The 27,921-nt window shown below is 47.2% G+C and overlaps 1 protein-coding gene across 4 annotated transcripts; it reads right to left on the bottom strand.

Annotated features, from left to right (window-relative positions):
- Window positions 1-1,929: 1,929 nt before the first annotated feature.
- Gcnt4 (glucosaminyl (N-acetyl) transferase 4) lies at window positions 1,930-27,055 on the bottom strand. 4 transcript variants are annotated; one of them, XM_029544050.1, is made up of 3 exons: window positions 26,799-27,055; window positions 14,739-14,857; window positions 1,930-4,976 (listed from the first exon to the last, which is right to left on the bottom strand). In XM_029544050.1, the coding sequence occupies exon 3, from the start codon at window positions 4,973-4,975 to the stop codon at window positions 3,593-3,595; it is 1,383 nt and encodes a 460-aa protein (XP_029399910.1). In that variant the 5' UTR covers window position 4,976; window positions 14,739-14,857; window positions 26,799-27,055; the 3' UTR covers window positions 1,930-3,592. The 4 variants fall into 4 exon arrangements, with proteins under 4 accessions (XP_029399910.1, XP_029399911.1, XP_029399912.1 ...); XM_029544051.1 differs by lacking the exon at window positions 26,799-27,055 and adding an exon at window positions 26,205-26,408; XM_029544052.1 differs by lacking the exon at window positions 26,799-27,055 and adding an exon at window positions 26,259-26,408.
- Window positions 27,056-27,921: the final 866 nt, after the last annotated feature.

Here is a 27,921-nt window from a genome sequence, read left to right as displayed (position 1 = left end):
TTCTAATATTCATATATAATTTGTAAACTCTCACCTTTAAGTAAATTAGAGTCTAATTCAATAAATACTATACAAAGAACAATTATGAAATTCTTAGGCAAATGGATGTATCTGGAGGATATCATCCTGAGTGAGGTAACCCAATCATAAAAGAACTCACTTGATATGCACTCACTGATAAGTGGATATTAGCCCAGAAACCTAGAATACCCAAGATACAATCTCCAAAACACAAGAAAATCAAGAATAAGGAAGACCAACACGTGGATACTTCATTCTTCCCTAAAATAGGGAATAAAATACCCATGAAAGAAGTGGCAGAGACAAAGTTTGGAGCTAAGATGAAAGGATGGACCATCCAGAGACTGCCCCATCCGGGGATCCATGCCATAATCAGCCACCAAATACAGACACTATTGCATATGCCAGCAAGATCTTGCTGAAAGGATACTGATATAGCTATCTCTGTGAGGCTATGCCAATGGCTGGTAAATATAGTAGTGGATGCCCACAGTCATCTATAGAATAGAACACAGAGACCCCAATGGAGGAGCTAGAGAAATTACCCAAGGAACTGAAGGGGTCTGCAACCCTATAGGTGAAATAATAATATGAACTAATCAGTACCCCCAGAGCTCGTGTCTCTAGCTGTATATGTAGCAGAAGATGGCCTAGTCAGCCATTGTTGGGAAGAGATGCCCCTTGGTCTTGCAAACTTTATATGCCCCATACAGGGTAATGCCAGGGCCAAGAAGTGGGAGTGGGTGGGCAGGGGAGCAGGGTGGGGGGAGGGTATAGGGGACATTCGGGATAGCATTTGACATGTAAATGAAGAAAATATCTAATAAAATAAGTTAAAAAAAACCAAAAAACCAAAGAACAATTATCAAAGTGTTGTAATATCTAATTAAATAAGTTAAAAACAAAACAAAACAAAAAAAAACAAAGAACAATTATCAAAGTGTTGTACATTCTGAGACTTGGGAAGGACTCATAGCAAACAGTTGTTGCCAGAATCAATTCTGAAGACCCTGCAGGATTCCCAAGGCAAGAGCTAGTGTGCTTTGGCGAGCTCCCTGAAATATGAGTAGCTGACGTTTCTGAGTCCAGGGAAATGTGTTCATGGGGGAAGGAAAGCATGCCACTTGGTCTGCCCATCATCCACTTGGAAAATAGCAGGTCAGCATGCAGCAACTTGAGACAATTCCTAATACCAGAGAACAGGGGCCTTTCTCTGCAGAAAGACAGAGGACCAGGTAGATGCTTCCTGCATGTTGCCCTTACATTCTCCTTGATGACTGAAGTCCTTATGAGTTTGATCACTCATGGCTATCAACGTTTCTCTAATCCTCACTCCCCGTCTAAGCCATTCGATCAGCATGCTAATATGCTGATGGCTGTAGAAGAAACCCCAAATGCCATGGCAGGGCTTTTCCTCAGACCTGAATCTGGTGACAGAGCTTCCCCTGCGACTCTGGCCTCTTGTGTTTCAAAGGCTCATTTTAAATTCTCACTATGGAGTTGGGACCTGTGCTTACCTTACACGGTCACCAAACTGATAGTTCAAATTTTGTCTCCCCTTCATGTGACATTTCCCTTGAACCTCATGAGAGCCTCTGAGGAGACGACAGCATGCTCAGTGCATGTGCTCAGTGCACAGAGAGCAGGGCCCATAGAGGCCAGGATGGTTTCCTTAGGTCTCACCCACCCACAGACCTGGGCAGATTCTCTGTGAGGCTCCTCAAAAACTTGTAATACATCTGTGTACAGGTGTGCATGTGTAAGCCTGTGTGTGCGTGTATGTGTGTGCGTGTGTGTGTGTGTGTGTGTGTGTGTGTGTGTGTATACACACAGATGGGTGTAGGTGCCACTGGAGGCCAGAAGGTGGCACTGGTTTCCCTACAGCTGGAGTTACAGGCAGCTGGGAGCCACCTGGTGTGAGTGCTGGGAACAGAACTTGGGTCTTCTGCAAGAGCAGTATGTTTTCCTAACTGCCGAACCACCCTCTATACTTTATCATCTAAGGATAGAAACTTGGTAACAGACGTTTTCTAGGGAACAAAAGCATCCAAAGGGTATCGAAAGGGGTGCAAGGTGAGTTAAAGATAAAGAAACGGAGCAAAATGGGGCCACAAAGCAGCTAGCGCTATGAACCGTTATATATGCCAAGAGCATGGTGCATGCAGAGCACAGAAGTGTAAAATGATATTTACATACTCCAGTCTTTCAAATAATCTGATTTTGGCCTTGATCACTACATAATTAGTTATTGGGGCTGATATCAAAACACAAGGGATTTTTACATATGTCCTACCCTCCACAGAGACTGTTGTAATGTTGCAGCCTGTTCTCAGGACTGTGGCTCAGCAGCACAATACCCAATACATTCAGTTTCGATGGGCCTCTGCCCCTCCCCCATCTGTGCGAATGTTTGTGTATGTGTGCATGTGTATGTGTGTGCATGTAAAATGATTCTGAGTGTGGGTGTTTGTAAAATAAGGGTAATAATATTCTCTTTGGTGCTTAGTTGAGAAAAATGCTGCACTAACACGAAGTGTTAACGATTTTGAATTTTGACTCCATTTTGTTTAAAAAAGGAAAATGAATGACAACAATAACCAACTGAGAAAGCTGTCATATTTCACAAAATCCTTCTAAGAAAGCTTACTGACTGGGCCCTTACATAGAACAGAACTATGAACCCTGTCAGAAGTGTCCCCCTGTGTCAAGGATACAATTGTATCTATAATGTTACCTTATAAAATGACAAGTGTGGGCCTGGGGTTCTGGCCTATGACATTTTGAACTAGTTCCCAGTTTTATCTTTATCAGTACCTGTGTTTTAAAGAAACAAGTGAATTAAAAAGAAAGCCAGTTGTGACACCATTGTATAACAAATGCAAAGTTGAATTGAACCTCTGTTCCTTTCCACCCATGCCTGCCCCTCTGCCTTCTCAGAGAACCATACCCTACAAACATCACACCAACAGCACTCCCTCTACCCTGAATCAGAAAAGTGAGGCACCAAAAGGTACATAAATTATACTTTGGCAAGCAGGCGATCGGACACGTCTTTGAGCTTCCCTGAGGTAGTGGAATCCCTAATATTCTAACGATTCAAAAAGGTCTCCGGTTGCTAAAGTGAGAGAAGGGGGAGGGCTGGCTTCACACTCCCATGCTTTTCAGAGGGAGTGGCTTGTGCTATTAGCACAGACCCCAGAGTTGGCTTCAGTAGCACCCTCGTTACACGGAAACAAGAAACACAACAGTTGCCACACTGGGAGGGTAAAGGCTGCTCCCCAAGGGCACAAGTCACTGCAACTTAGGCTGAACTCTTGGGTGTCTTTTGATAAAGTGCCCGGTGCACTGTTAGGTGTTCAATAAATGTGATATCACTGAACATTTAACATCCCTGACTTAGCAAGATGACAAGCGAATCCAGTACTTAAACACCAGCCAATTGTGGGCTCAAAGCCCAGGCAGGGAGATCTGTAGAAGTTTCAACCTTGGAAAAACTATTAAGTTCAGGTGCTGTTGGGCATGGCATGGGTGTGTAATTCCATGTCACTTAACTCTTTGTAACAGACACCCTCTAGCCCTTAGTCAGCTTATGATGTGTGGCTTTGGCATTTCCCTCTGTAACGAACTTCTCTGAAGAGAAAGCAATCAACTTTCTCTGTTGCTCTTCAAGTTTTTCTGCCAGACATTTAATCAAGATGGGGTCAACTTTAGAATCGAACTTATTCGCAAACCAATGCCCTTCCTTTAAGAGCCACCGTAATTCCGCAGCTCCGTAAATACACACACTTCGAAGGTGAGAGCCAGTGCAGTTGGGGTAGAAAAAGCCTTCATAGTAATACCATTTGACCAGGCGGGTCTTACTCTGCAGGTCAGACACGTCCTGGGACGATCTGGAGATCCCCCCCGGTATTCCTGGTATCCTGATTAAGGTGGCCCAGAAGTGCTCATCGGGAGAGTACGTATCTTTAGACCAGGCAAAAAAGTCTTCAACGAGGGAGCTGTTGAAAATGTATTTAACAAATGCTTGACTTAAAACAAAATAGGCGCTGCCTACAAAGACCTCGATGTTGTGAGGGGGCGCCCCCTTGGAGACGTTTGTCTTTACCGGGAGCTTCATATAATCATAAGGCATCTGTCTGAGCTCATGATGGTAGGTGAACCTCTCCATCTTACCACTGGGAGGCCTCACGGTCTCTAACATATTCCTTCCTTGGAGTTTTTTCAGCTCTGTCACTAATTCAAAATTTGACTTTAGGGGAAAGTCTTGCCCACAGAGGTTGATGACATACTTCCACTGAACGGAAGACTTGAGGAGGTCTGATAAACAGTTCCAGTCGGCCTGGAGCCTGGATATGTGAGCGTACTCCACAGTCTCTAATTTGGAAGCGATGAAGATATTGGGGAAGCACTTAGCTAGGTTGTTCATGGCAGCTTTGAACGTGTCCGGTGACTTCAGGTCGTAATGGATACAGTAAAGGTTGTGCTGGTTGTAAATAGCTCGGATCAACCGTTCAACCATAATGGCATCTTTGTGGACGACCAGCGAATAGGCTATGGGGAAGTCCTCCTCCTCTCTTGAAACGAGCTTTTCATCGTACTGTCTCAGGGTTTGATAAACGTCACAGTCACTTGTCATTGCCACGACATCACCGTCCTCCAAGTCGATGATGTTCCGTCTTCTGATTTCCAGGCTCTTGCCGATTTCCAAAGGCTCGTGCTCGTAGACCCCCGAGCAGTTAACGTCGTCCCTGGCTGCGTCCCCAGTCTCGGGGAATCTGTTCCTTACAAATGGTGACGTACTTAGGGAGTATTCAACCAAGTAAATGTCTCTTTGAGGGAAGAGGAACCTGCCCACATTTAGGAGCTTCAACAAGGAAAATAGCCACAGGGTTAAGAAGAGGACGAAGAGTTTCTGCTGGAGGGTGTATCTAAAGCAGCATCGGAATATCTTCATTCTGCAGAGGCGAAGGGGACAGTAATTAATTATCTGATACGAAGAGAAAAAAATCAATTCAGTTTATCCAAAGTTTACTGGGTACCACCTACTGCACATCCCACAGAGTGCTGAATGCAAAGATAAAGGAAGCAAAACCCTTGGACAAATCCAGAAATAATGAAATAAAAAGAAAGTAAGCCATGGAAACTTATGATAGCATTAACTATTATTAGCTCATTTGGAGGGATGTTGGTTATCAAGCACAGTGGATGATAATAATCACAGCTATTCCCTAGTATGGTTGAGGGCTGGTCCTAGGACTTCTAGGGGATGACCAAGATCCACAAGTGCCCAACTTCCTGACATAAAATGGCTTAATATTTGCAGATAACCTATATATCATGTCCTATCTACCCCTTTTGGTTCTGGGTAATGCTACTGTAATACTCACACAACACTTTGCCGCGTGGATTTATTATAGCACCTGGGTCAGGGAAAATTCAAATTTCTAGAAACTTTCTGGAAGTTTCTTCTTCAGGTTTTTTTCAAATGAGAGTCTTGCTGAATTTCAGACAAGTAAGCCGTAGATGCAGCAGGTGGGCTACACAATGAGTCACTTGCAGTCTGCATCAGATTTAGTGTATGTGAGGGGCAATTGCTGGGCTTTGGGCAGAAGTTAAGAGAACTTCAGTTGATCAAGAGGTCCTCAGAAGTGCACCAACTTACTTGGGACCCCCCAAGTTATCTGATTTTATTTAGCTTTAGATGCTTATCAGCTGGAGGCCTGAAGTCTGTTAGGAACAGTCCAGAGAACTCCATTTCAGAAACAGTAGCACACAGACAGTAAGATGCCTAGGTTGTACAAACTGTAAAAGCCTTGTGTTAGTCACCATGTCCTCACAGGGATTAGCAAAGGGGCCGTCTGAATGGGGAAAGTCCAGCACCCATTCAGAGTAGAGTTATAAAAATGTCCTGGGTACAGTGTGTGTGGCCTTGCCTGTGGAAGAGTCCACAGCTTAGAAACAAGAGGCAGAAGAAACCTTGGCCTTGAGCCTCAGTGGCCAAGGCTCACTCTGGGTTTGGAAGAGTAAAAGCTAAGAGCCAAGACTGTACCAAGACCCCTGAGTGGGGTCTGCACCTGGCAGTGAGTGGTAAGGCAGCACAGAGGGGAGGCACGATTCCATGTGATCTGACCTGTTAACTCCTGTGTGAGATGAAAACCCTTAGAGAACTCTCACTGCTTTCTTAGTGGGTAGTCTCACCATCGGTGGCGACCGAAAGCAGAGGACAGTGGAGAAGAGTGGCCCAGTCCTGACCACACTGAGCTTGCGTGCCTTAAGGATTTCCACGTGGAAATGTCCGCCGGGAAACTAGAAAGGCCACCACTCCAGCTTAGGTGAGAGGCGATGGTTGCAGAGAAATGTGTCAGCAACATAAATGTGGAATTGCAGATCCTGATGGCCTGGGTGAGCACAGAGATGGCAGTGAGCTGAGAAAAAGACCTCAGGCGACCACAGACGGAAGGCTGAGATGTGGTGGCAGGGAATGGGATCTGGCAGCACAGGCCAAGGGCGCCATGCTGCAGGCTCAGATGCCTGAGCACAGAGGTACAGAGGCACTGTGATAAAACAAGGGAAGAGAGCAGTCCACTTCAAGCACACATTATAGGGCAGGGATCTTAACTGACTTCAGTTATCTGTCCCTGTTGTAGAAGGAAGATGCTTAAGGACACCAACAAAGGCTAACCTAACTACCATCATTGCATCCACATAGAGAGATAAGGGCCAGCTCTGCCCCTTGCCAGGGTCTCAGCATCCTGTTCCTTCCCTTCGTGGGTCCAGCCCTGGGCTTGGAGAGTCTGAGCTGTTAGGAAGCCAGGGCTAGCTGCCCCAAACAGGCCAGTCCCAGAGGACATGCTGGGAGAAGCCCTCTGGAACAGGCTGTGACTCCCTGCTCTGGCTTATTTTCGGGAGGGACAAAGGTGAGTTTCAAAAGACAAAGGGGAGGTTCTGGGACAGCCCAGGCCTGTCCTGGCTCTCTGAATGTCTGTCCTGCTCCCCAAGGATCTTTTAGGAGGGAAGCTTGTCTGGATGGGGGAAGCATTTGATTTGAAAGAAATACCTTCCAGTATTCGTACCCTGTCCCAAGTCAAAATAAAAACACCCTGCTCCCAAGCACCGTCCTTTAGCTAAAAGCGTCCCAGTGTCGGGGAGGGCACAAAGCTGGGAGCCCAGGAAAGGGGGACACAAGGTGAATATAATCAAAGCATGCTGTATAAAATTCACAAAGAACAAGAAAGGAGTTTGCGAAAGTAGAATTAAAAGAAAAAGAGAGAGAACGGAAAGGAGGCGGGGTGGCATGCCCTCTGATTTTAATGAGTTCCTGCCAATTCCTAAACAGGGATACTGGCCTCCTTCCAAGCTGCTGGCTGTGCTGAGAAATCAGTTCTGTATCCTGGGTACCACAGAGGGAAGGCTCCCCCAGGAGGTCTCAGACTAAAACCTCCAGCCTCCTTGGTTTTACATGGAGCCCTTGTGCCTATCCACTGGGGTCTGCAGAGACCAGCAGGGCCCCAAGGAGGACAAGCTTCAGGGGTGAAGGTGGCCAGGCCAACATTTACAGATTATAGTCCCTTCTGTCTTCCTGCCACCTGCACCCTAGACTGGAGGAAACCCAGTCTGGCATCTCAGACACAGAGGATACAAAGGAGCGCCGAGGATGGGCTAGGCTAAGCTGGTCACATTGTTCCTAGGAGGCCAGTCTACACTAGCTCCTTCTGTAAACACTCCAGTGGCTACTTTCATCTCTAGGCTTACACTGGCTGGGGGTATATAATAGGTACATTACCAATGACTTCCAATTGAAGAAGAGGAATTCCTCCTCTTAACCAGGTAGACAAGGAAGTTGCGTTATGAGTCTAGACCACATATAGACACAGGTTCCTAGACCACATAGACACAGGTTCCTAGACCACATAGACACAGGTTCCTAGACCACACAGACACAGGTTCCTAGACCACATAGACACAGGTTCCTAGACCACATAGACACAGGTTCCTAGCCATGACAACCAAACCAGAAGAAGATAATAACAGCAAGGTTTGACAGCTATCGCTCACATGAATAAGGTCTATACTATTGAAGGGAAGACCATCCTCATTGAAGCTCCAACAGGGAAGACACGAAGCATTTCCCCAGTCCATGTTCTCCCCAGGTCTCCGAGGCATCCCAGAGCTCAGAGGTAGTAACCGTCAGTGCCGACACCTGCACGCAGGGCCGACGGCAGCAGTCACTAACAGTGGTACGGCCATCTTTTAAGTAAATAGTCTTGGATCCCAGGGCCATCAGAGCAAGAGGGTCTCCTCTTTTTTCCAGAGAAGGAAGTGGACGAATAAATCAGGAACAAAAGTAGGAAGACCAGGGAGAAAATGACTGAGTGAGTTTCAGATTTTATCAACCACAAACTGAAGGTTGAAGAGACGGCTTAGTTGCTAAGCGCCCCTGCCACTCTTCTAGAAGATACAGGGTAGATGCCCATCACCCAGTTGGAAGCTCACAGCTCTCTGTAACTCCATGTCCAGAGGATCCAATGTCCTCTTTGGACCTCAGAGGGCACATCACACATGTGGTACATAGACATACATGTAGGGAAAACACCCATACACATAAAAATAAAATCCTAAAAAATAATAATTTTATGCTTATAGTGCACTATGGGAACTTACAGAACTTGCCAGACACTGGAGAAAAAGAGATGGAAGTGGTGGCTTTAGGATGTCACAGAGGTGGGCTTGAGGACCCCGGAAGAACACTCTGTAGCTGTGTCTAGTTAACCTCTCTGAAGGTCAGGGGTTTTTTTTGTTTTTGTTTTTTTTTTGTTTTTTTTGTTTTTTTTTTTGTTCAGTATGGGATTTAGAAAGCCAGTATTGTAAATTGTATGCTGCATATGAGGTCACATAGCTAATTATGGAGTTCATGAAAAATTTAGTTACAATAAAAGATTTATGAAAGCTTCCCTTCCTTGTTGGGCCCTTTCTTACCCATGGCCAGCCTGCTTATTAATACATCGTGGAACTTTTTCAGTGCACTAATTATACAGGACTCAGTGAGTGTTTATCTATCTGAGAAGACTGATTTCCATTTTGTAGTTCTATAGGTACACATGTGTTCCTGTATGGGAACATATAAACAGGAATGCCAAGTGCCCACAGAGGCCAGAAGAGAGCACTTGGATCTCCTGGAGCTGGACTTATAAGAACCTGTGAGCTGCCTGACATGGGTTCTGGGAATCGAACTCAGGTTCTCTGCCAGGGCAGTCTATGCTCTCAACCACAGAGCCATCTTACTCCAAACTAGCTTTTAAATAGAGAATCTGTAAGGTCGTTTTATTTAGACAATGTTAAGAACATGGCCGCCCTAGCCGTCTTCTGATCAAGGTGGGGAGGCGGCAGTGTTCTAAGGACGGATGGCAAGCACTTCTTTAAGCCCAGACTTAGGTTCACTGCTGTTGTTTTCCAGCATGGAGACGGAAGCCAGGACCTCAGGTAAGCTGGGCCAGCTCTACCACATCCAGCTCGACTGCCTGTCTTTCCAGCCTATTCCTAAAGCCCCAGTACAAATCCAGGATCAACTTAAAACCAGTGCCTGACACCCCAAACTCCGTGTTAACTTAATAGCACTGTCGTGGACACGGACTTACTCAGAACGCTGTTCTCTCTCAGCCCCTTCCATAGACTAACACGGTGGTAACTGCCAACGTCTGTTATGAGAAGACAAGACGGTGGCACATGAGACAGATAAATTCCTACCCAAGAGCAAGGGCAGAAATCCCTCCTTAGGGAGACTTCTCCATGATGGCGAGCCCCAAGGCTTCATGGGACCCCCCGGGTGCCTTCCCTGATGCTCTTCCTTCAGTACATTCAGGTCACAGCAGGTGAGCGGGGATGGACATTTCTTATGAGTAATGGGCCTCCTTCTTACTCCAAGTCTTTCCAACTTTAAATCCATTTTTACCAGTGCCTCAAATTAAAAAGAAAGTCTGTAAAAACCTCAAACCGCTCAAGGTCCTGATGCGGAAGGCGCTGGAGCTTGGCGCAGGGAGTCTAGCTCTCAGACCTACTTAGCCTCCTGTGTAACCCCATCGCCTGGATACATGAAGACAAATTCTCCATACTCTCCTTAATGGTTTAGCTCATCACGGATGCTCCCATTGGAAGTCTTACATAACTGTACTGAAGCAGGGGCAGATGAATTCCACTCACGACAAACTATGCCCGTCTGAGAAAGAAACTGCATGGAGAATTAATCTATGGGGACCTAGGTGATAAGTCACATCTCCGTCTGAGACCCCAGGCCCACCAGGCCAATCGATGGGCTGATGGGGAGATTAATCAATTTCCAGTCAGTAGGATCCTTCAGAGGAGGAGGAACAAGCTAATTTTAGGAATCCAGTCACCGGTGATGCCTGGCTCACATCTTGTCACTATGCAGTTGGGGGTGTCTGAGAATTCCTAAATATTTTAGAAAACTTTCTGGACATTCCCTTGAGGCAGAGAGCATTCCCTCAATGCATCCACCCTTGTTTTATTATATGTCAACTTGAAAAATAGGATATGAAAAGCTTATTAACTTGGGAATGTCAGAATATTTTTCTAAAGCCTTTCAAAGGAGAATCATTATTTACCACATAAGGAAAGAAGTATAAAGATGAATATACTAAAAAAAAAGAAACAAAAATAAATAAAAACCCAAATGTCCTCCTAGACAGAGGGACCCTGATGGCTAATGGCTGTATGCGCTACCACAGAACCTGATCTCAGTGAGGCCACCGATTCTCCATGATGGCTTGCTCATCTCTGACCACAGAAAATTCTGGGCTGGGACCATTAGGTGGGAGGGTGACTCAGCTCTGGTATATTTCCGTAACGCCTCCACAGTACCTCAAGAGCTGTGCTAAAGAGTCAGAAGGCAAGGTTCTCCACAAGCTTACACTCTCTTTGTTCTAGCCTAGAAGGAACATTGCCAAGGAAAACAGCTGTCACAGTGTGAAGCAGGTAAACACAGCACCTATGTAAAATACGGAGCCTCATGACTAGGCCAATAATGCAAGGTACGTGAAGACAGACGGCCCTGGAAAGGCAAGCAACTACAGTCTTTACAAGGAAGAGACAAGGGGTTTTCATTCTTATTTCATAAAACAACAAAACAACCAAACTCAAGGAAGACAGAGAAGCTGGAAGTGAAAAACAGCTTGCGTTGCAGTGGTCCCTAAGTTGGCAAGACACTCCATGGACAGCATGCCCTGCCCCAACCCATTACAGCGGCCTCACTGTGCAGGCTGTCCTACTCATTTCTGTCACTCACAACATCTGTGCGACCAGTCCTCTTCTCACGCGGGTCTGTAAAATGTTAAGGGCTTTCTAACAGCAGCCAACATGCTTTACAGCAGAACAACAACAACAAAACTGCTTAAACAATGGTTTCTCCTTCTAGGTCCTTTCCTCCAAAACTTAGTTAAATCTACAATTCCCCAAGAAACTAAATGTACAGTCTTAAAACCGAAAAGGCTTTAAAGGTGACTAGGTTCGCAGCCCTCCCTGAAAGAAGCCCGCCTGTCACAGAGCCTCACATCAGTCTTGGAATGCTGGGAACGTAATTTCGCCATTACATATGTGTCTTAGTCTGCCCCTGTTGCTATGACAAAATACCATAAAATGGGGAGTTTAGCAATAATGAATTGTATTTCTCATGGTCCTGGACGTTGGGAAGCCATGATCAAAGTTCAGATTCACATCTAGTGATGGCACGGCCCAACTTCCAAGATGGCACTTTATGGTTGTGCTCTTCCACGGCAGAAGTCAGAACGGCACATGTGTGGGACCTCTTACAAGGTCACTAATTCCACTTGTGACACTGCCTTCAAGTCATTACTAACCTGATATACCCCTTAATTCTATCACATTGGCAGTTAAGTTTCATCATGACTTTAGGAAGGACACATTCTGATTGCAGTGACATGCATCCAGCCAACTGGTCTCCATTACGGGACTCTACAGATGGTAGGATCCCCAGTTCCTTATAAGGGTTCCTCATGGTGGCATCCAACATGACCTGGGTCCCTAGTCCTCACGACTAAGATAGTTTTGACCGAAGTCAACAACATTCCCCATGTTGTCAGTGTTGCAGGATATCTGGTCACATTGTGATCCCCAAATTTGGGGACTGGAAAAACCTTGTTCTCAAGAGCTTTCTGTAAACAAGAGCTAAATAAAGTCAAAGACAGGTCAAGAGGCAGATGGTTGCTTAACCATGTGGCAGGTAGTGACCGTAAGAAAACCCAGGAAAGAGAAGGGGGGTCTTTGAGTTGAAGGGTGTTTAAGACAGTGTGGAGAAGGAGCAGGAGCTTTTTCCTTCTGGGACGTCAGTGAAGGGGGGGGTCAGCTGGGGGCTTCCTCTGCCTCTCTGCTAGCAGGTTTTCACCCCTGCATCTGGTCCATGAGTCTTCATGGGTAAAATGGAATGATTGGGATTTCATTTACTAAAACAACATGTCGGAGTCCATGGACACATCCCTGCCCCTTCTTAATGATCCATGAACAAGTCAGTATTATCTGTCTTTTCTTATACTGTTCAGCAAATCATTATTCCTGCTTTTCAAGATGAGAAAATGAGTCACAGGAAATATGAAATTTACTTTCGCTTGTAATGTATAGAAGAGCCAGGAATTTCAACTATGGTCATTTATCACGAGGCATGGCTCAGCTCTGCCCTTCCAGTGTCTCAGTGGTCTAAAGGAACCTGGAGTCACAAATGGTGTTATAAGGATCTACTGAGCATGCTTAGGAAAAACTAAGTTACACAGAGTAGAATTTAGCCAATGGAACAACCCGATTGTCTTATCAGGAAAAGCTAATTCCACCTTGGCTAATAGCTGTGTGGGAAAAGCATCCCTGGTCCGTGTCAGGATAACTATAACAATATTTTACAGTTTAAATCTCCCCATTCATCCAAATAATCGAACTTTTGGATTTCTGTCCCGGTGGAACATGTTTAATTGCTCCGAGAATAACTTGGACTGTGCAACTGTATAGGTGATAGGGGTTTCTGTTCAGGGCCAGCTCCCTTCTGCGCATTAGCCAGAGCCAGATGTGTGCTATTTATTATTAAAGAGTCTTTATTAATCTCTACGTGGTGGAGAGATTTCAAACTGGGAAGGCATATTAGCCCTATACTGTAGGAATATGGTTCTACACCCCAAAAGTGTTACTGAGCCATCTCCCATTTCCCGCTCTGTCCGGGCTGCTCCCATCCAAGCCACATCAACTTCAGGTGCATGAGAAACAGCCCCCCACTCAGCTCCCTAGTTTCTTCTGGTCCAAGCTTCAGGAGTAATGAAGCCACGCCCCCCCACACCCACACCCGTCCCCTATTGGCCAAACCCTTCCCTGAGAACAAATCAGCAGCCTTTCCTGCGCAAGCCTGGCTTGTTCTTCCACTCTCTCATGAGCTCTGGATGACTCCAGTCTTCTGAAGAAAACTCCAGTCTTTTCTTGTCCTCAGGACCTGTGTTCTTGTTATTCCTTAATCTACAACTACTTTTCCCTGGGCCCCAGCCTGCTAAGGTTCTCAAGTTGTAGAAAAACCACCACAACCTTTCCTTGGGTTCTCTCTGATTACCTTTTTCAGATCTCTCCAGCCAACCCATACTCCTGTCCCCTATGCTCCCTCCTCCTCCCACCATTTGTGCTGGTTTATAATCTGTCTTCAGACAGGAACACGAGGTCCTCAAAGGGTTACTCCTCCATCTCCAGCACCAAGTATATTCATCCCTGGTACACTGCAGTTGTTTGGCAGTACAAAGTCAAAAGCCCCACATTCTAGTCTGGGCTCTGCTATCTAAAGCTTCCCCAAGACCCAGCACGGCATTAATCACGGGCAAGTCTTTATGCCCCACGTATTGAGCAGAATAATAGTCTTTCTATCCTATATTCTTATGACACAATGCCTATGAAAGAGCTGTAGGAGAAAGATGTTGGTCTGCAAACGTCAGGTTTTAGGGCCTCCATAAGGAGAATGGTTTCCTGGCGAGACCCAGAGCCAATTCTTTTGTTTTATTTTCCCGAAGCAATGCAGCCATTATCCTCTGTACCCGCCATTCTAAATCATTATTCATTCTTTACTCTTTGGCAACGTTGTTTTTGTTGACAGTAATTTTCAACTGAAGTTTCGCCATTCTCCCTGGGGGCTTCAGAGTTATGTAGAACCAGATCTTCCCAGATTATGAGGGACAGGAAGGTTGTTGCTGTAGTTAATGTTTAGAGGTAGTGCCTCATTTCTTCTGAAAGACTGCTTGCCAAAGAATTTCTTCCAGTTCCAATCTGCACTCGCCAGCAGAGGCCCAGCAGCACCAGCGAGTGCCCCATGCGGCAGCGCCAGCGATGCTCTGGGTAGTAGAAACTACGGATCTCTCCTCTCAGCCCCCCACTCTTTTAGGGGTGACACTCTCTGGTGGCTCCGTATTGACCTCAGTTTGGAAACGTCACTCCAAAGGAGCACAGAACCAGCAAAGCCATCCTGAGCTTTTTACAGCATTGTGAACACACAAACCATCCTCGGACAGGGCCCCGGCAGGACCTTGTCACAACGATCCTAGGTCCAATGTCACAGTCTCAGCAGGGTTAACTGGGCTCTGTTTGAGGCAAGGATGCGTTACTGCTGATAGATTTCTTGCTCAGTAGTTTGCTTCGGTCTGACTGTTATCTTTTAAAAATAGTTACTTTACCTGCAAAACAGCGAGAACAGAGGCCTCAATGGAACGTCAGGACACGAAAGTCATTCTCCATACTGCTTCTCTTTAGATCTCTATTCTGCCTGCAGTGCCTGTTCCAGAGTCGTTCGGGTCTAAGGAAAAATCACAAGGTGTGTAAGGTTACATGGGAAATGAGTAACTCCTATCAAGATGTTTTGGTCAGATGGAGAACGGACCCTCAAGGTCACGGGAAATCTGGGTCATAGCAGCGTAACCAAAAAAAAAAAAAAAAAAAGTAAGAAATATATATATATAGGTCTAGAAAAATAAAAAAATACGGATATGAATCTCTGCTCACGTCACAGGTTGGTAAGATGCTCACATGATTAAAAAAAAAAAAAAAAAAAAAGCACAGAAATCAGCTACTACTCTGCAGTTACAGCAACTGGGAGGTCAGCTTGACTCTTGGCTTCCTCTTATGTCTCAAGGTGAAGAGCAGAAGTGGCTCACCATCCAGCTGGCATGGTTACCTCGGTGCCAAGAAGTTCTAGCAGGATCTAAGATGCCAGAGACCACGAAGCCAATGAAATGTCCAGTTCTTAACACTTGAGACCCTTAGGAAGTCAAGTGCTGAGTTTGTCTCCAAACACTTTTAAAAAAGGATTCCCCAGATCTCTCTGCCCTCAAATGTTAGTTAGAGGGCAAGCCTGCCTGCCATGCCATGCCTGCCTGGGCACAAAAGCCTGCAGAAGAGGGGCTGACCAACACCTAGACCTTGGCCCCGAGTTTCTTTCTTTGTGCGTCTTCTGTCCATTACACTGAGCTTAGGTACCGTGAAAACCAAGCTGCCTTCAAGTTCCATGTTCTAACCTTAAAATATGGGTCAAAAATATTTTAGATTCTTTTTTCTCTAAAGTAGAAAACTTGAATTAAAAACTGTCTGAAGTCTTGTGTGCGCATGCAAAGGCCAGAGCAGGGTATGAGGTTTTCTCCACAGGTCTGCTTTTAACTGACTTGATACAGGATCTCTCACTGAAATTGAAGCCTGCTATTTCAACTAAATGACTGGTCACTGAGCACTGGGGTCCAGCTCTCTGTGCCTCCCAGTGCTGGTTACAGGTACACACGGTCACGCCTGGTTTATTTGGTTTTCATGTGAGTAGTGGAGATTTGAACTCAGGTCCTCAGGTCTGCCTGCTTATGCCATATCCGCTCTTACCCACTGAGCCACCCACCTTAAGCCTTTGTCTATTTTTTTTAAAGTGAACTTTTCTGTGTTATAAAGAAAAGACCTTTCTTCATCCAAGGTGTGCAGATTTGAGCCTTTCCCTCCGGCCCCCTGCGTCTCTGGAAGCCTTTATTTTGGTATCAAAGTGTTTCCTCCATATTTTATTCCCCCAAATTAACTCTTTAAAAGATCTTTAAAAGATCTGTAGCTAGCTGAAGATATGTAACTCATTTATGTGCATTTATGCCCTTAAATAACAACAGCATGGTAGAGGAAGCTCTGTATGTCCATCTGTGTATGCATAAATCAGGGAATATGTGTGTTTGTATGTGTGTATGCACATGTGCTCCTGCACATGTGAAAATAAGTATTGTAAATGTGCATGGGGTATCTGTGCATGTTGCATGTGTATGTGCCTGTGCGCAGATATGAGTATGCATGTGTGCTTATGTGTTTGTGGGTGCTTGTGCATATGTGTATGTGTTGAGAATCTCATGGTATAGCCCAGGCTGGCCTCTTACTCATGATCCTCCTGTCTCAGACTTCTGAGTGATAGGATTACAGATATGGGTCACCATGACTAGATGATCTTGACTTGATTAGTACAGAAGCCAAAGTTGATATCTGTTGAGTTTCCACTGTGTTGGTTGAGCCTAGATTCACATCTTTTTGTTCCCAGGATTCTTCACAATGCAGTTATTTAAGGGCATAAACGCACACGTGGAAATCTGTATGTGTGTCATGCACACAGACATGCACACAGACATCCACACAAACACACATACTCCCAGGCATTTATACATATGCACGTGCACAGACAGAGAGAGACACGTTTGTGTACACACATATACCTCCCCCTACACACATGTGTGCTAAGGTGGGCACCTCTGTCATGATTACATGGTTCAGCCAAAGATCTGCTGGCTTAAAATATGCAAACTGCCCTGAAATCTTGTACATAAGTTACATAAATACTAAGTTCAAATCCAGGGACTCAGACCTAAGAAGAGAAGGATAGAAGAAAATCCACGGTGCGTGGGTCAATATGGCCAAGACAGGAAGTTCCAAAGCAGAGATTTTTAACCTTTGCAGAAGCCCAGTCCAGAAAATCCCGTGACAACTGTGCAGCAGGCATTGCTGGCAAGGCTGCATTTGAACAGTAGTGTCCGCAGGTTACAGCGGGCTGTTATGCACAGGAGACGTGACAGATAAACACAAGGCTTGCTCAGCTTACTAAATGTTTAAGCATGTAGTTGTATGCAAAGCAGAAATCAACACCTAGAGCAGATTTTTCTGACGGACAGTGATGTGGTCAGTGCCAGAACAGAGATGCAATAAAATTCAGACACGGAGCCACAGGGAAGACTCTGGCAGGCTGCCAATTGCCCAGACCAGTCATTCCCCCCCAGTCCCCCTCCGTCTTCTTCTCTCAGAGAGTCCCTCTACTGCTGGCAACAGAAATGGGCAACTCTGAAAACTTTCTTCCTGCCTCCCATATAGAAGAGGCAGTGTTGGAAAGAATCCGAGATCGTGGGGAACACGGTTCTCAGCAGGGAAAATGCCTTGCATCTCTCCTTTCTCTCTTCTACTTTTCTGCCTGGAACAAGATGGCTAGAGCCAGCCGGGCGTGGTGGCACATGCCTTTAATCCCAGCACTCGGGAGGCAGAGGCAGGCAGATTTCTGAGTTTGAGGCCAGCCTGGTCTACAGAGTGAGTTCCGGGACAGCCAGGGGCTACACAGAGAAACCCTGTCTCAAAAAAACCAAAAAAAAAAAAAAGATGGCTAGAGCCACTAGAGCCACTCGGAAGGAGACAGTATAGACCAAGAGACTGCTGGTCCCTCAGCCTCCAGCTCAAGCCTCTGACTTGACGTAGCAGATGCGTCCCTGAGCTTTGGTTAGATGGGAAAAACCAACCCTCGCACACTTAGGAAACATGCACTTTGAAAGATGAACACAGGAAAAGGGCGGCGAGGCTGCTTCTCTCTCTAAATGAACTTTAAATCAGGTCAAAGTGAGAACTTGTTCAACAGCACAACCCTGTATATAGTCAAGTGCAAAAATATGTCTCAAACATGCTGAACTTCTCATCCGTCTAAATTTGGAGGTAGATGGAGGCTTTAGGTAAACATCTGAAGGAAGACAGCCTGCAAGATTTACCAAATTAACTCCAGTGCTGGCGCGAACTGCAGTTAGCTGACGAGGCTTCCCTTAAACACCCTCCAGCACATGGTGAGCCTGCCCTGCATGGCTGTTAGTCACAGGCAATAGTCCACCCAGTGTCTAGCATCATCCTGTATATGGGCTCCCTTCTTGAGATGTTCTTATCACACAGGGACTTTTGGGGTAGGTTTTCAATAAAAAGATGTGGTGCCATGTGGCTCAAGAATACTCTGAGCAGCTCAAAGCTGGGAGTGCGCCCCTCACTCCTTCCGTCTGGCCCCATCTCCCAACTTAACACACATTTGCCTCCTCCAACTGACCTCTGGGCACATCCTACAAGTTTGGAATTGTGAACCAGTGGTTCTAATTTGAGTCCCAAGTCTGCCACCAATGAACTGTCCTGACAGCTGGCCTCTACCTACCTCCTAGTCTAGGGAGAGTAAGGCAGGCTCTGACTCCCTCGTGGTGAGATAGTCGTTGAATTAATGCCCTGAGCATACAGTGTGGCAGGGGCAATTGGATGGATGGCTGTCAGCCTAGAGGCATTTAACACAGCTGGCCTAGTACTAACCGCTGCCCTAGAATCCAGGACAGGCATCCTGCTCAAAGCACCTTGGCCACTCCACACCCAGAAACTGTCACTGAGGGGTGGCCATTACGGGTTCCACAGGCGAAGGCTTTTTGGTTTGTTTTTTTCTCTACTTCTTACAGTACAAGGCTGCCAGGCGGGGGCCCACAGCTCTACGTACAACTATCTCCAAGTCTGAAATTCTGAAAATACATTTTAAAAACGAGGGACTTGACTCATAGGATCACAAGACAGGCAAGTGACAGGATTAAAGCCGGTGAGAGTCCTCACCCCGTGCTGTGGTAATTTTGGTGTCTTGGTTATAATTCCTATGTCAATTTCCTTCTTAAACCCTAAAATGTCTATTATCCTATATTTATACACTAATGAGGAAATGAGGATCATAAAGATGTATTTTCTGAGCTGCTAGACCATCTGGTAAAGGTTCCCCCCCACACACGCACTGTGTGTGTGTGTGTGTGTGTGTGTGTGTGTGTGTGTATATATATATATAGCATAAAATTGGCATACACAGCAGGGGTGGAGTTAATGATGGCCATTTGCACATTGGAGAGGCAGACAGCCTGGGAGCGTCCCAGTCTTGGAAGCTGGGCGCTCAGTCCAGGTCTGGCACTGGAGCTGCATGCTCCCTGGAGAGTATTACATTCACATTAGAAAGTCCAAGAAGCTGGAGTCTGGTAACATGCAGCGCAAAAGCTGTACTTGTTTGGAAAGAAGAGGGACGGACAGAGGGACCCTTTCTCTAGAGGTTTGATGGAAAGGTGTTGCTCATCCTGACAATATGTCATTGCCCCATAGGTCAGTCCTCTCTGGAGACACCCCCACTTCACCAGTTCAGAATTCCTCCTTAATTCAGTTGAGTGGCTGATGAGGGCCAATTGTCACAGTGTGCAGACAATGTCTTAGACAAGTGGGTAGCTAGCATTTGGAAATGTCTCTTTCATGGTTTGGTGGTTTGAATATGCTTGTCCCAGGGAGGAGCACTATTAGGAGGTGTGGCCTTGTTGGAGTAAGTGTGGAAGAAGTGTGTCACTGTGGTGGTGGGCTTTGAAACCTTCCTCTTAGCTGCCTGGGGAACAGTCCTTTCCTGGCTGCAGTTAGATCAAGATGCAGAACTCTCAGCTCCTTCTCCAGTGCCATGCCTGCCTTGGACAATGCCATGCTTCCCACCATGGTGATAATGGACTAAAGCTTTGAACCTGTAAGCCAGCCCCAATTAAATGATGACCTGTATAAGAGTTGCTTTGGTCATGGTGTCTCTTCACAGCAATGGAAACTCTAACTAAGACACATGGCTTTCTTTTTTTGCTATGGCGATGGCTTTCTTAGGATCCTTTCTTAGGCTCTCTTGTCCCCTCCCACACTCCTTCAGCTGCGCAAACTCCTTACCCTCCTTACCATTCCAGTTGTGCTCCTAGGCAGCTTAATTCATGACTGCTCTGAGTATCATTCCACATATTTCTCCTGATCCGTCTGCTGCAAGCTGAGGGAGGGCAGGATGACAGCTGGGAAGGCTCCTGCAGAAGGAACCTGGTGGACCATGATGGCTAAGCCAGGTCCTTACTCTGCCTGGGTGGAATGTGGGGGTGGATGCACCCATCCTGGTCTTTCAGATATTCCTACAGGCGAGTGGCAGGACAGGAGAAGAGCCCAGTGTTCATTTTGTGCCATTGCTACAGGCCTGCCAGAGTGCTTCTCCGCTGCCACTGCCATGTGCTGCCCAGTCCCCGGTCTTCTCCATCTTGTAGACAACCAGGAGAAGTAGGAAGCCTTACTGATCCTTTGACCAAAGCTGTGTATATATTTCTGGGACGGACAGCTATACCAAACTCTTCTAACCACTGAACAAGGCTGCTGCTCTCTTAATACAGGCTGGGGCTCAGAGCAAGCAAGAACCCTGCTGCCTCTGAGCAGGACCAGAAAGAGTTAACTCTCACGAGTGCATTAGCTGCAATCCATTTTAGAGCTTCACAACTGCAAGGCAAGGCAAAGACTTCCTGGCTTTAATGAGCAGTTCAGCCCATCAGGAGTCTGACCCTTAGTGGCCCATGCTGCATTGCACAGAGAGCCAACCCCATGGAGACTTAGTTCACACTAGAAAACTTACTCCTCAGCAAAATAATGACACCTTTGCCTAACCAGATAAGAGCCCCGCACAGATATCTATCTGATAAGCCCTAAATAACTAGGGCACAATAGCATTGACATGATGTCCGAGTAGAGCCCTCTACAACTACAGCCCCCACAATGCCTTCACCAGGTGGTTTAGCTGGTTGTAGCTATACTAGGGTATCTAATAATCTCTAGTCCTGTCTTTTTGTGTTGTTTTGTCTTGAATTCTTTTACCACCTACAGTCACTGGCCTGTCGTCACAGTTCTCATGCAGCATAATAACCCATCCAAGATGAGATAGGCTGATGGGTTATGCCTAAGCACAAGTAGATCTTGGTCAAAGGGACAATCACATTTAGTTTCCCTTTAACTGGATTAGAAGAAGAAAAACAAGCTGGATAGCAGAGGAAGTGACCAAAGAAATCTGAGTGTAGTGCATTCATGTTCAGGACACAATAGGCTGCCATCAAATATGTCACCCCTTTTCTGACCTAATACACGTGGCCATCAGAGGAGCAAGGTCACTCTAGCCTTCATACCCTTGAAAGCAGGAGACAGGGGGTTGAAGAGACAGCTCAGGGGTTCAGAGCATTGGCTACTCATGCAGAGGACCTGGGCTCAGTTCCTGCCACCTACATGGTGGTCTAAAGGCACCTGTAACTACAGAGGCAGGATTTAGACCCCTCTTCTGGCCTCTGTGTGTACCAGGTATGTGAGTGGTACATATATGTGCATGTAGGCATTCATAACACAAAATAAAAATTAAGAGAGTTCTCACAGAAAATGAGCAAGTGCCCTGCTTGTCACAGAAGCTGCACGCAGCTTGTGGTGCTTGTCCTTCTTCCTGGTCCTTTCTCCTCTCCACCCACCACCCGAGGCCTCTTGCCTTTGTCCCATCTTCATAGCTGGTAACATTTTGTCAGGTTTCTATCGAATGCATCACTAGTCTTCATTTTCTTATGAGAGCTCCCCTGTCCCGTAAGACTCACTGCATCTGCCCCATGGGCTTCTGATCATTTTTAGGTAGATGGTGTCAGTCTTTAGGCCCTGCAATTAATCCTAAGAGAATAAAGGTGACAACCTCCACCCCCCACCCCCCACACAGGGAACTCCAGCAGGAAACTGAAATGAAGCAGAGAGGAATTCTAATGTGCAAATTTTACTTCCAGAATTCACTTTTATGTCACCTATACCCGCCCCTCCCCCAACCTCAATGGCAGTTATTGACCACTGTGTCCAGGGACTGTGTGCTGGGATAGGGTTACATAAGCAGGGCTGACACTAAAAGAGGACTTTCAGAATAGCAGAGACTCAAAGGCGACCACTGCCAGGAACCACCGGCCAGGGTCATTCTTCTCATGCTGGCTCCACAGGACTATAAAAGAGGCCCCAGTTTTGTGCCTCATTAGCTTCTAGAAGGGCCACTAACAAAGAAACTCACATGTCATTAATTCATTGGCCTGGACCTTAATGACCCTACTGGCCAGATAGTTTTGTCACCACTTGGATCCGGAATAATGACATCTAAATGCAGAGTGAATGCATTGGCCCCAAACATCAACTGCACGCCCACCACTGACCAATGCTCACTGCAGGAGCATCTGTGGAGGATGGCTGACTGCACTTGGCATGAGTCACTGTTCAGAAAGAGGTTGCCAAAGGAGAAAAAGAAAAAGGCAGCGAGCGGTACAAAGCCACCACTGCCCTGGATGGCTGAGAACCACAGGACTGCAGAAGGCTGAAGGGATCTGAGGTTAGACCTAGCCACCGGGAAGGGACAGCCGACAACCCGTGGAGTGGCTCTGTGTCTCTCAGTACACCCCTCCTCAAGGATTTTTAGGGAGGGATCTGAAGCAGGCTGTCGTGAATATGGTGACCCCCATGAGGAAAACTGGAGGGCGAGGGGCCAATGAGCAAAAAAGTTCAAGAGGAACATAAGCTGCTCTGAGGATCTAGAGAATGTATGAGAGCTGGCAGCTGGGCCCAGCATCTTCAGAGATTCCCACACAGCCCCCTGGGCGAGCAGTCTCAGAAGCAGTGCTTCTAAGTTCCCAGGTAACACTGAAGCAGCTGGCCTACGGACACACAGGTACAATGCTCCAACCAACAAAACTATCATCTGTTTCTTGGGCTGCTTCTCTGCTTTATCATTCTAATTAATTATCTAGTTAATGAATTAACTTATTTATACAGTTTCATACACTCTAGGCTAGCCGTGAACTGACTACAGGGCTACAGATTACCTCAAACTGGCCATGTTCCAACTTTTGGTTGTGAGCCCAGCCTTTAACGGCTGAGCCAATTCTCCAGCCCATGTTCCGACTTTCATATGCCAGGACTGCATGTGTGCACCATGTAGGCTGCCTGGGTTTTGATACCCTGTATCCCTAATAGTTTCCTAAGGCATAACGGCCTGTTTCCCAGTAAATCCAAATTTGGGGGAATTTATTAGTTTTAAAACCTTATACCTGTTTTTGTTTTTGAGACAGGGTTTCTCTGTGTAGCCCTGGCTGTCCTGGAACTCACTTTGTAGACCAGACTGGCCTCGAACTCAGAAATCCACCTGCCTCTGCTTCCTAAATGCTGGGATTAAAGGCATGTGCCACCACGCCCGGATCAGTTTTTCCACCCCCAAATCCACATGGAGCCCATGATTCCTATCTATTGGGACAGGACAATTGCATTTAATTCCTGATTAATCTTGGTTGGTTTTTTTTTTTTCTCTTATTCTTGAAGTTTCAGACTTTAGACCCTGGTAGGAAAATTACCAGCATATGGGAATGCATATCAAATGCATGCAAAGCAATGCAAATTAACACCAAACAAGTGTCTCTAAAGGGCTTGGGCCAAGTTTGTACACCCCACTAAAACTGATGCTACCTGTTCTGCCCCTCCTCACACTCTGGCAAGCAGTGGATCCTGTATAGCCGTCATTCCTTCCTCCTTCCTCTTCCTTTTAATTATTCTAGACTATTCTGAATCTATGTAGCCCAAGCGCATTATGAATCCTCCTGCCTCAGCCTCTTGAGTCTTGGAATTCCAGATGCATGGCTTAGATTCTCTTATTTTAGTTGGTCTCCAGTCACATTCAGCACCTGCCACTGACAGGCTAGGGAGAGCAGCCCTTACTCAGAAGTTATCCGAAGGGACGGTGGCTTTAACATACTTTTTGTTGGTTCTATGGCCTTTGCCATCTCATCATTCTCCAGGTCTCAGATTATGTATTTGGAAATGGTAGATATGATACCACAGGAATTATATTCTTATTATTATATTGAAATCAACAGCATAGGGCTCAGTGAGTGTTTGCTGTATGCCAGACACCACACACACACACACACACACACACACACACACAGCACAGTCAATACACATGGAAACAGGAAATCCTTGCAAACAGTCCATGATGATAGAAGAGCCCTTGGCTGTAGGGTCACTTCAGAGACCAGGACAAGTCACAAAGGCCAGGCAACCTGAGCTAGGATGCAAGCATTGGAAGTAGCAGAGCCAAGAAACAAGTTGTCAGAGCCTCGATCCACGGTCCTTGTCCCTAGTCAAAGTGCACCTGTGGCCTGAGATCACCCTCTGCATTCTGACATCATTAAACTTGTGCTTACAAAGGAAAACCCAAATTGCAGCCATACTCAATTCAAAACACTGTATCTGTAAGGCATTGACACTAAATTACCACCACCAGCAACAAACTTTTTTTTTTTTAACTTGGGGGGGGGGAGGAATTCCTACTCTTCTGGATGTCTTCTCCTTCCACTGGTTCCATGCCATCCACATTTAAATAACCATAAAAGGACATTCCTCTAACTTCCTCTCACCCTGGAAGCAGCCACCACCTTAGAGCTCTGATCCATTTTCCTACCTTCTAATGTCTACGCCCTCTTCTTCACACCTCATCTCATTGCAGGTGGCAGCCAGCTTTGGAAAAGCATCCAGAGCTGTTCTATCAGCCCACAGGGGACACAATTTTCCCTGTGGGCCTCAAGAGCTAAGCAGCTCTTAGACTCAACGGAACCCAACGTGCCCTTCCTTGAACCTGCTCCATCTCTGCTGCTCCAACTCCAGCACTCCCTGTTTCTGAGAATAGCAGCACCTAAACTTACAGGTCCTTTCTGCACTCATGTCCTCTGCAAAGTGATTTCCATGGCATGCCTCCAGGCTACGCAGCACATCGCCTCCGCTCGGACCCAGCCTTGCACACTGTATGCAGTTCTCCAGGGCAGCAGCCAGGGTGAGAGCTTAGTGTCTGGCCGCAAGAGATTCTCCTACATCAGCCTCCCAAGTAGCTAGGCCTGGGAGCCTCCTGCACCTAGCTACTTTTGTTTTTAAACACAACCATATGAGAGGATACTCACAGGTGTGAAGATGTTTCAAAGGCCCACCCACGCCATGTCACTGGCCCACTTCCCACCATTCCTCAGTAACACCATCTCCATTGTCCTCTCAGGCTCAGTGGGTGGGCGGGACCTGGCCCTGACTGCCCCTGCTCTCCTCCGCTCTTACCACAGACTTTACTCCCCAAATCCCCTCAGTTTAAACTGTCCCTACTAAGCCTTAGCCCACCTTCCATTTTCTAGTAAGGGGCTTGCACCCCAAAAAGGTGAGCTTCAGCAAGGGCCCAGTTCACTGTAATCACAGCTGGTTTGGCCAGCTGACTTTTGAACTCCAGTTTGCTCAATTTTATTGTCTCCAGGTGGTGTTCCTACTGCAGAAATCTAAGTTAAATCTCTGAAGCTTATTCAGAGGAACTCACACTACTAATGAGTGCTAATGAGAAGCCCCAGGGAACCAGGTCATTCCCATCACCTGTGTCTCCTCAGGTCAGGGTAGAAAAGGCAGCTTCACATACAGCCTCCCCAGCCCTTTCTTCAAGAGGAGTTTATTCCGCAACTATTTTCAGCTGGCCTTACTGCATATGCAGTGTTTACCAAATGACTCTAAACCTGGCCTCTCAAAGGAAAGGGTATACACACCTTCCCTGTGCCACACACCTCTGTCCATCTCTCTAATACTGTAACACTCAAGCCCAGCATTTCTCATAGATCTGGATACTTATAAAGTGCAATACAGACAGTTCTCCTCAGTAACTCACTTAAAGACCTTGCTTCTTCTAGGCACTAGCAACGAAAGCTGCCAAAACAGACCATTAGCTTCTAGATTTAGGCTTAATAAAGAACAAGGGCATGTTTTATGGGTACACGATTTTTAAAAGGTGATTTCACTGACCCTCAGTCATACAAGAGACTCAATATTATTCCAGCTCTTTTACTCTTTTTGTTTATTGCTCTTAAGTTTTAAAGGTTAAAAAAAAAGCTGTGGGGTATGTGCCCCCAAACTGGAATCACCCCCTCCATTTGCACAGCACAGGAACAACCCTCGGGATTTCCAAGCCCTACCTGGACCTTGGCGCTTTCATTCTCACACCGCGCTCACCTTGGAGGCACACCCACCTACAAGGGGTTTCTGAAGTCCCTTCCCTTGGGCTGGGGTTCCCCGGAGGTTCCCAGCCTTCAGGGGAGACGCCGCTGCTTCACAGCGGAGGACGGTTTCTGGCGGGCTCTGCGGCAGGAAAACTTGACCTTAAAACGCAGGAATCTCGTCCCTGCAGAGGCCACGGGCTGGGACGCCCGCAACCTGAAGCTTGACTCTCCCAGGACCTCTGTCCCCGCCACTCTCTGGAGAAATCCCGTGGAGCCGAAGCCGGGGAGGGCTCCCACGCGGGCCCCGGGAACTTCGCGGGGTACCACTCACGGCTGCGAAGCCGCCGCATCTGCTGGGCGCTCACTGCGGTCGCCCCGCCGTCCTCTCCACCTCCCGGGGACCCGTGAGCTCCGCCGCCAAGAAGCCTAGATCCAGGTAGTCCCGGATCGTGCTGCCCCCGCCGCGGCGTGCAAGTTTACCCTGAGGGAAAGCGAAAGTAGCGGGCGGGAGAGGGGTCGCACGCGGCCACCCAAAGCCCCTCGCTTGCCTACGTAGCCAAGTCGACCTACCGGGGAGCTGGGACCCCTGGGCGCAAGGTCTCCGCTGCTGCGCCACCCCGGTGCTCCCGGCCACACGCAGTCCCGAAGTCGCTCTCCCTCGGCAGGGAGTGGGGTAACGCCGAGGCCCCAGGTAGCGCCAGGAGAAGAGAGGGGCGCGCCACCGTGCTCCCGCAGGGGGTCCCTGCACCGCACTGGGGACCAAAGTTTCGTGGCGCGCACGCCGGCAGGTCGCGCGGCTCTCCAGCCCGGCTACCCGCTTCTCTGCAGCTGCCCCTCTCGCAAGACACAACTAGGCGTCGGCAGAAAGGATTGCTAAGTGATTTGTCCAAAGTCCCCGAGAGGGCGGTGACAAAGCAACTCACGTCTGCTATTCCACTCCCCGCTCGCGGGCGGCAGGACTCGCCCTTGGTTGGATGCAGCGGGCTCTCCAGGGCGAGGCCAGCATCGGCTAGCGCTGCCTAGCGAGGCGTTATCAGCGGCTTGGGAGGTGGAGTGTTGCAGACTAATTAGGGTACAAAGTTGTGTTTTAATCAGTGACTACATGAGGAATACGCTTCCTCTTTCCCCTCCGGCGGGGGTGAGGAAGAGGGTGATGCTGCATCCGGCCGGGCTGGAGTTCTCAGAAAGATTGCTGGAAAAAAGGTACACACCCATTAAACCAACTGGGCAGCATCTGACTCCCAGGGTCCTTGTTAAGGGGCCTTGTGTGTTTGCTTACATTATAAAGCAGGCACTGTAGGTGTGTAAGTGATTCACTCCAAAGGGCCTTCCGAGTGGAGTGCGAGAGGAGCAAGACAGTCACAATTGGCTTGTTCTTTACTGTTCCATCTTTAAAATGGACTGAGGCTGCAGCATGCTTGGCAGGCTGGTGAGGAGCTGGGTAGGACCCAGAATCCAGATTCAGTCGATTCTGAAGTGGTGGACCATCTCAGCAGGGAGCCCCAGATTCCCTACATTGGCTTTAAAAAGTGTGTCAGTCCCAGATCAGAGGTGAAGACACAACATTCGTTCCTAACACCGGGAGTAACTGGGACCGATTGGACCCACACACCCAGGAACTCCACCAGACCAGTGGCATGGGTTCCTTCTGGTCTGTCTGGGTTGGTGCCTTTGGGTTCAAACTCTGCAGCCA

Source organism: Mus pahari, chromosome 11 (assembly GCF_900095145.1).
Source record: "Mus pahari chromosome 11, PAHARI_EIJ_v1.1, whole genome shotgun sequence".
Classification (NCBI taxonomy): Eukaryota; Metazoa; Chordata; class Mammalia; order Rodentia; family Muridae; genus Mus; species Mus pahari.
This window is presented reverse-complemented; position numbering and strand designations above follow the sequence as displayed.

Bases quoted from the DNA above. Each gene is read 5' to 3' on its own strand.
- Gcnt4 (XM_029544050.1), bottom strand. From the start codon at position 4,975: ATGAAGATATTCCGATGCTGCTTTAGATACACCCTCCAGCAGAAACTC.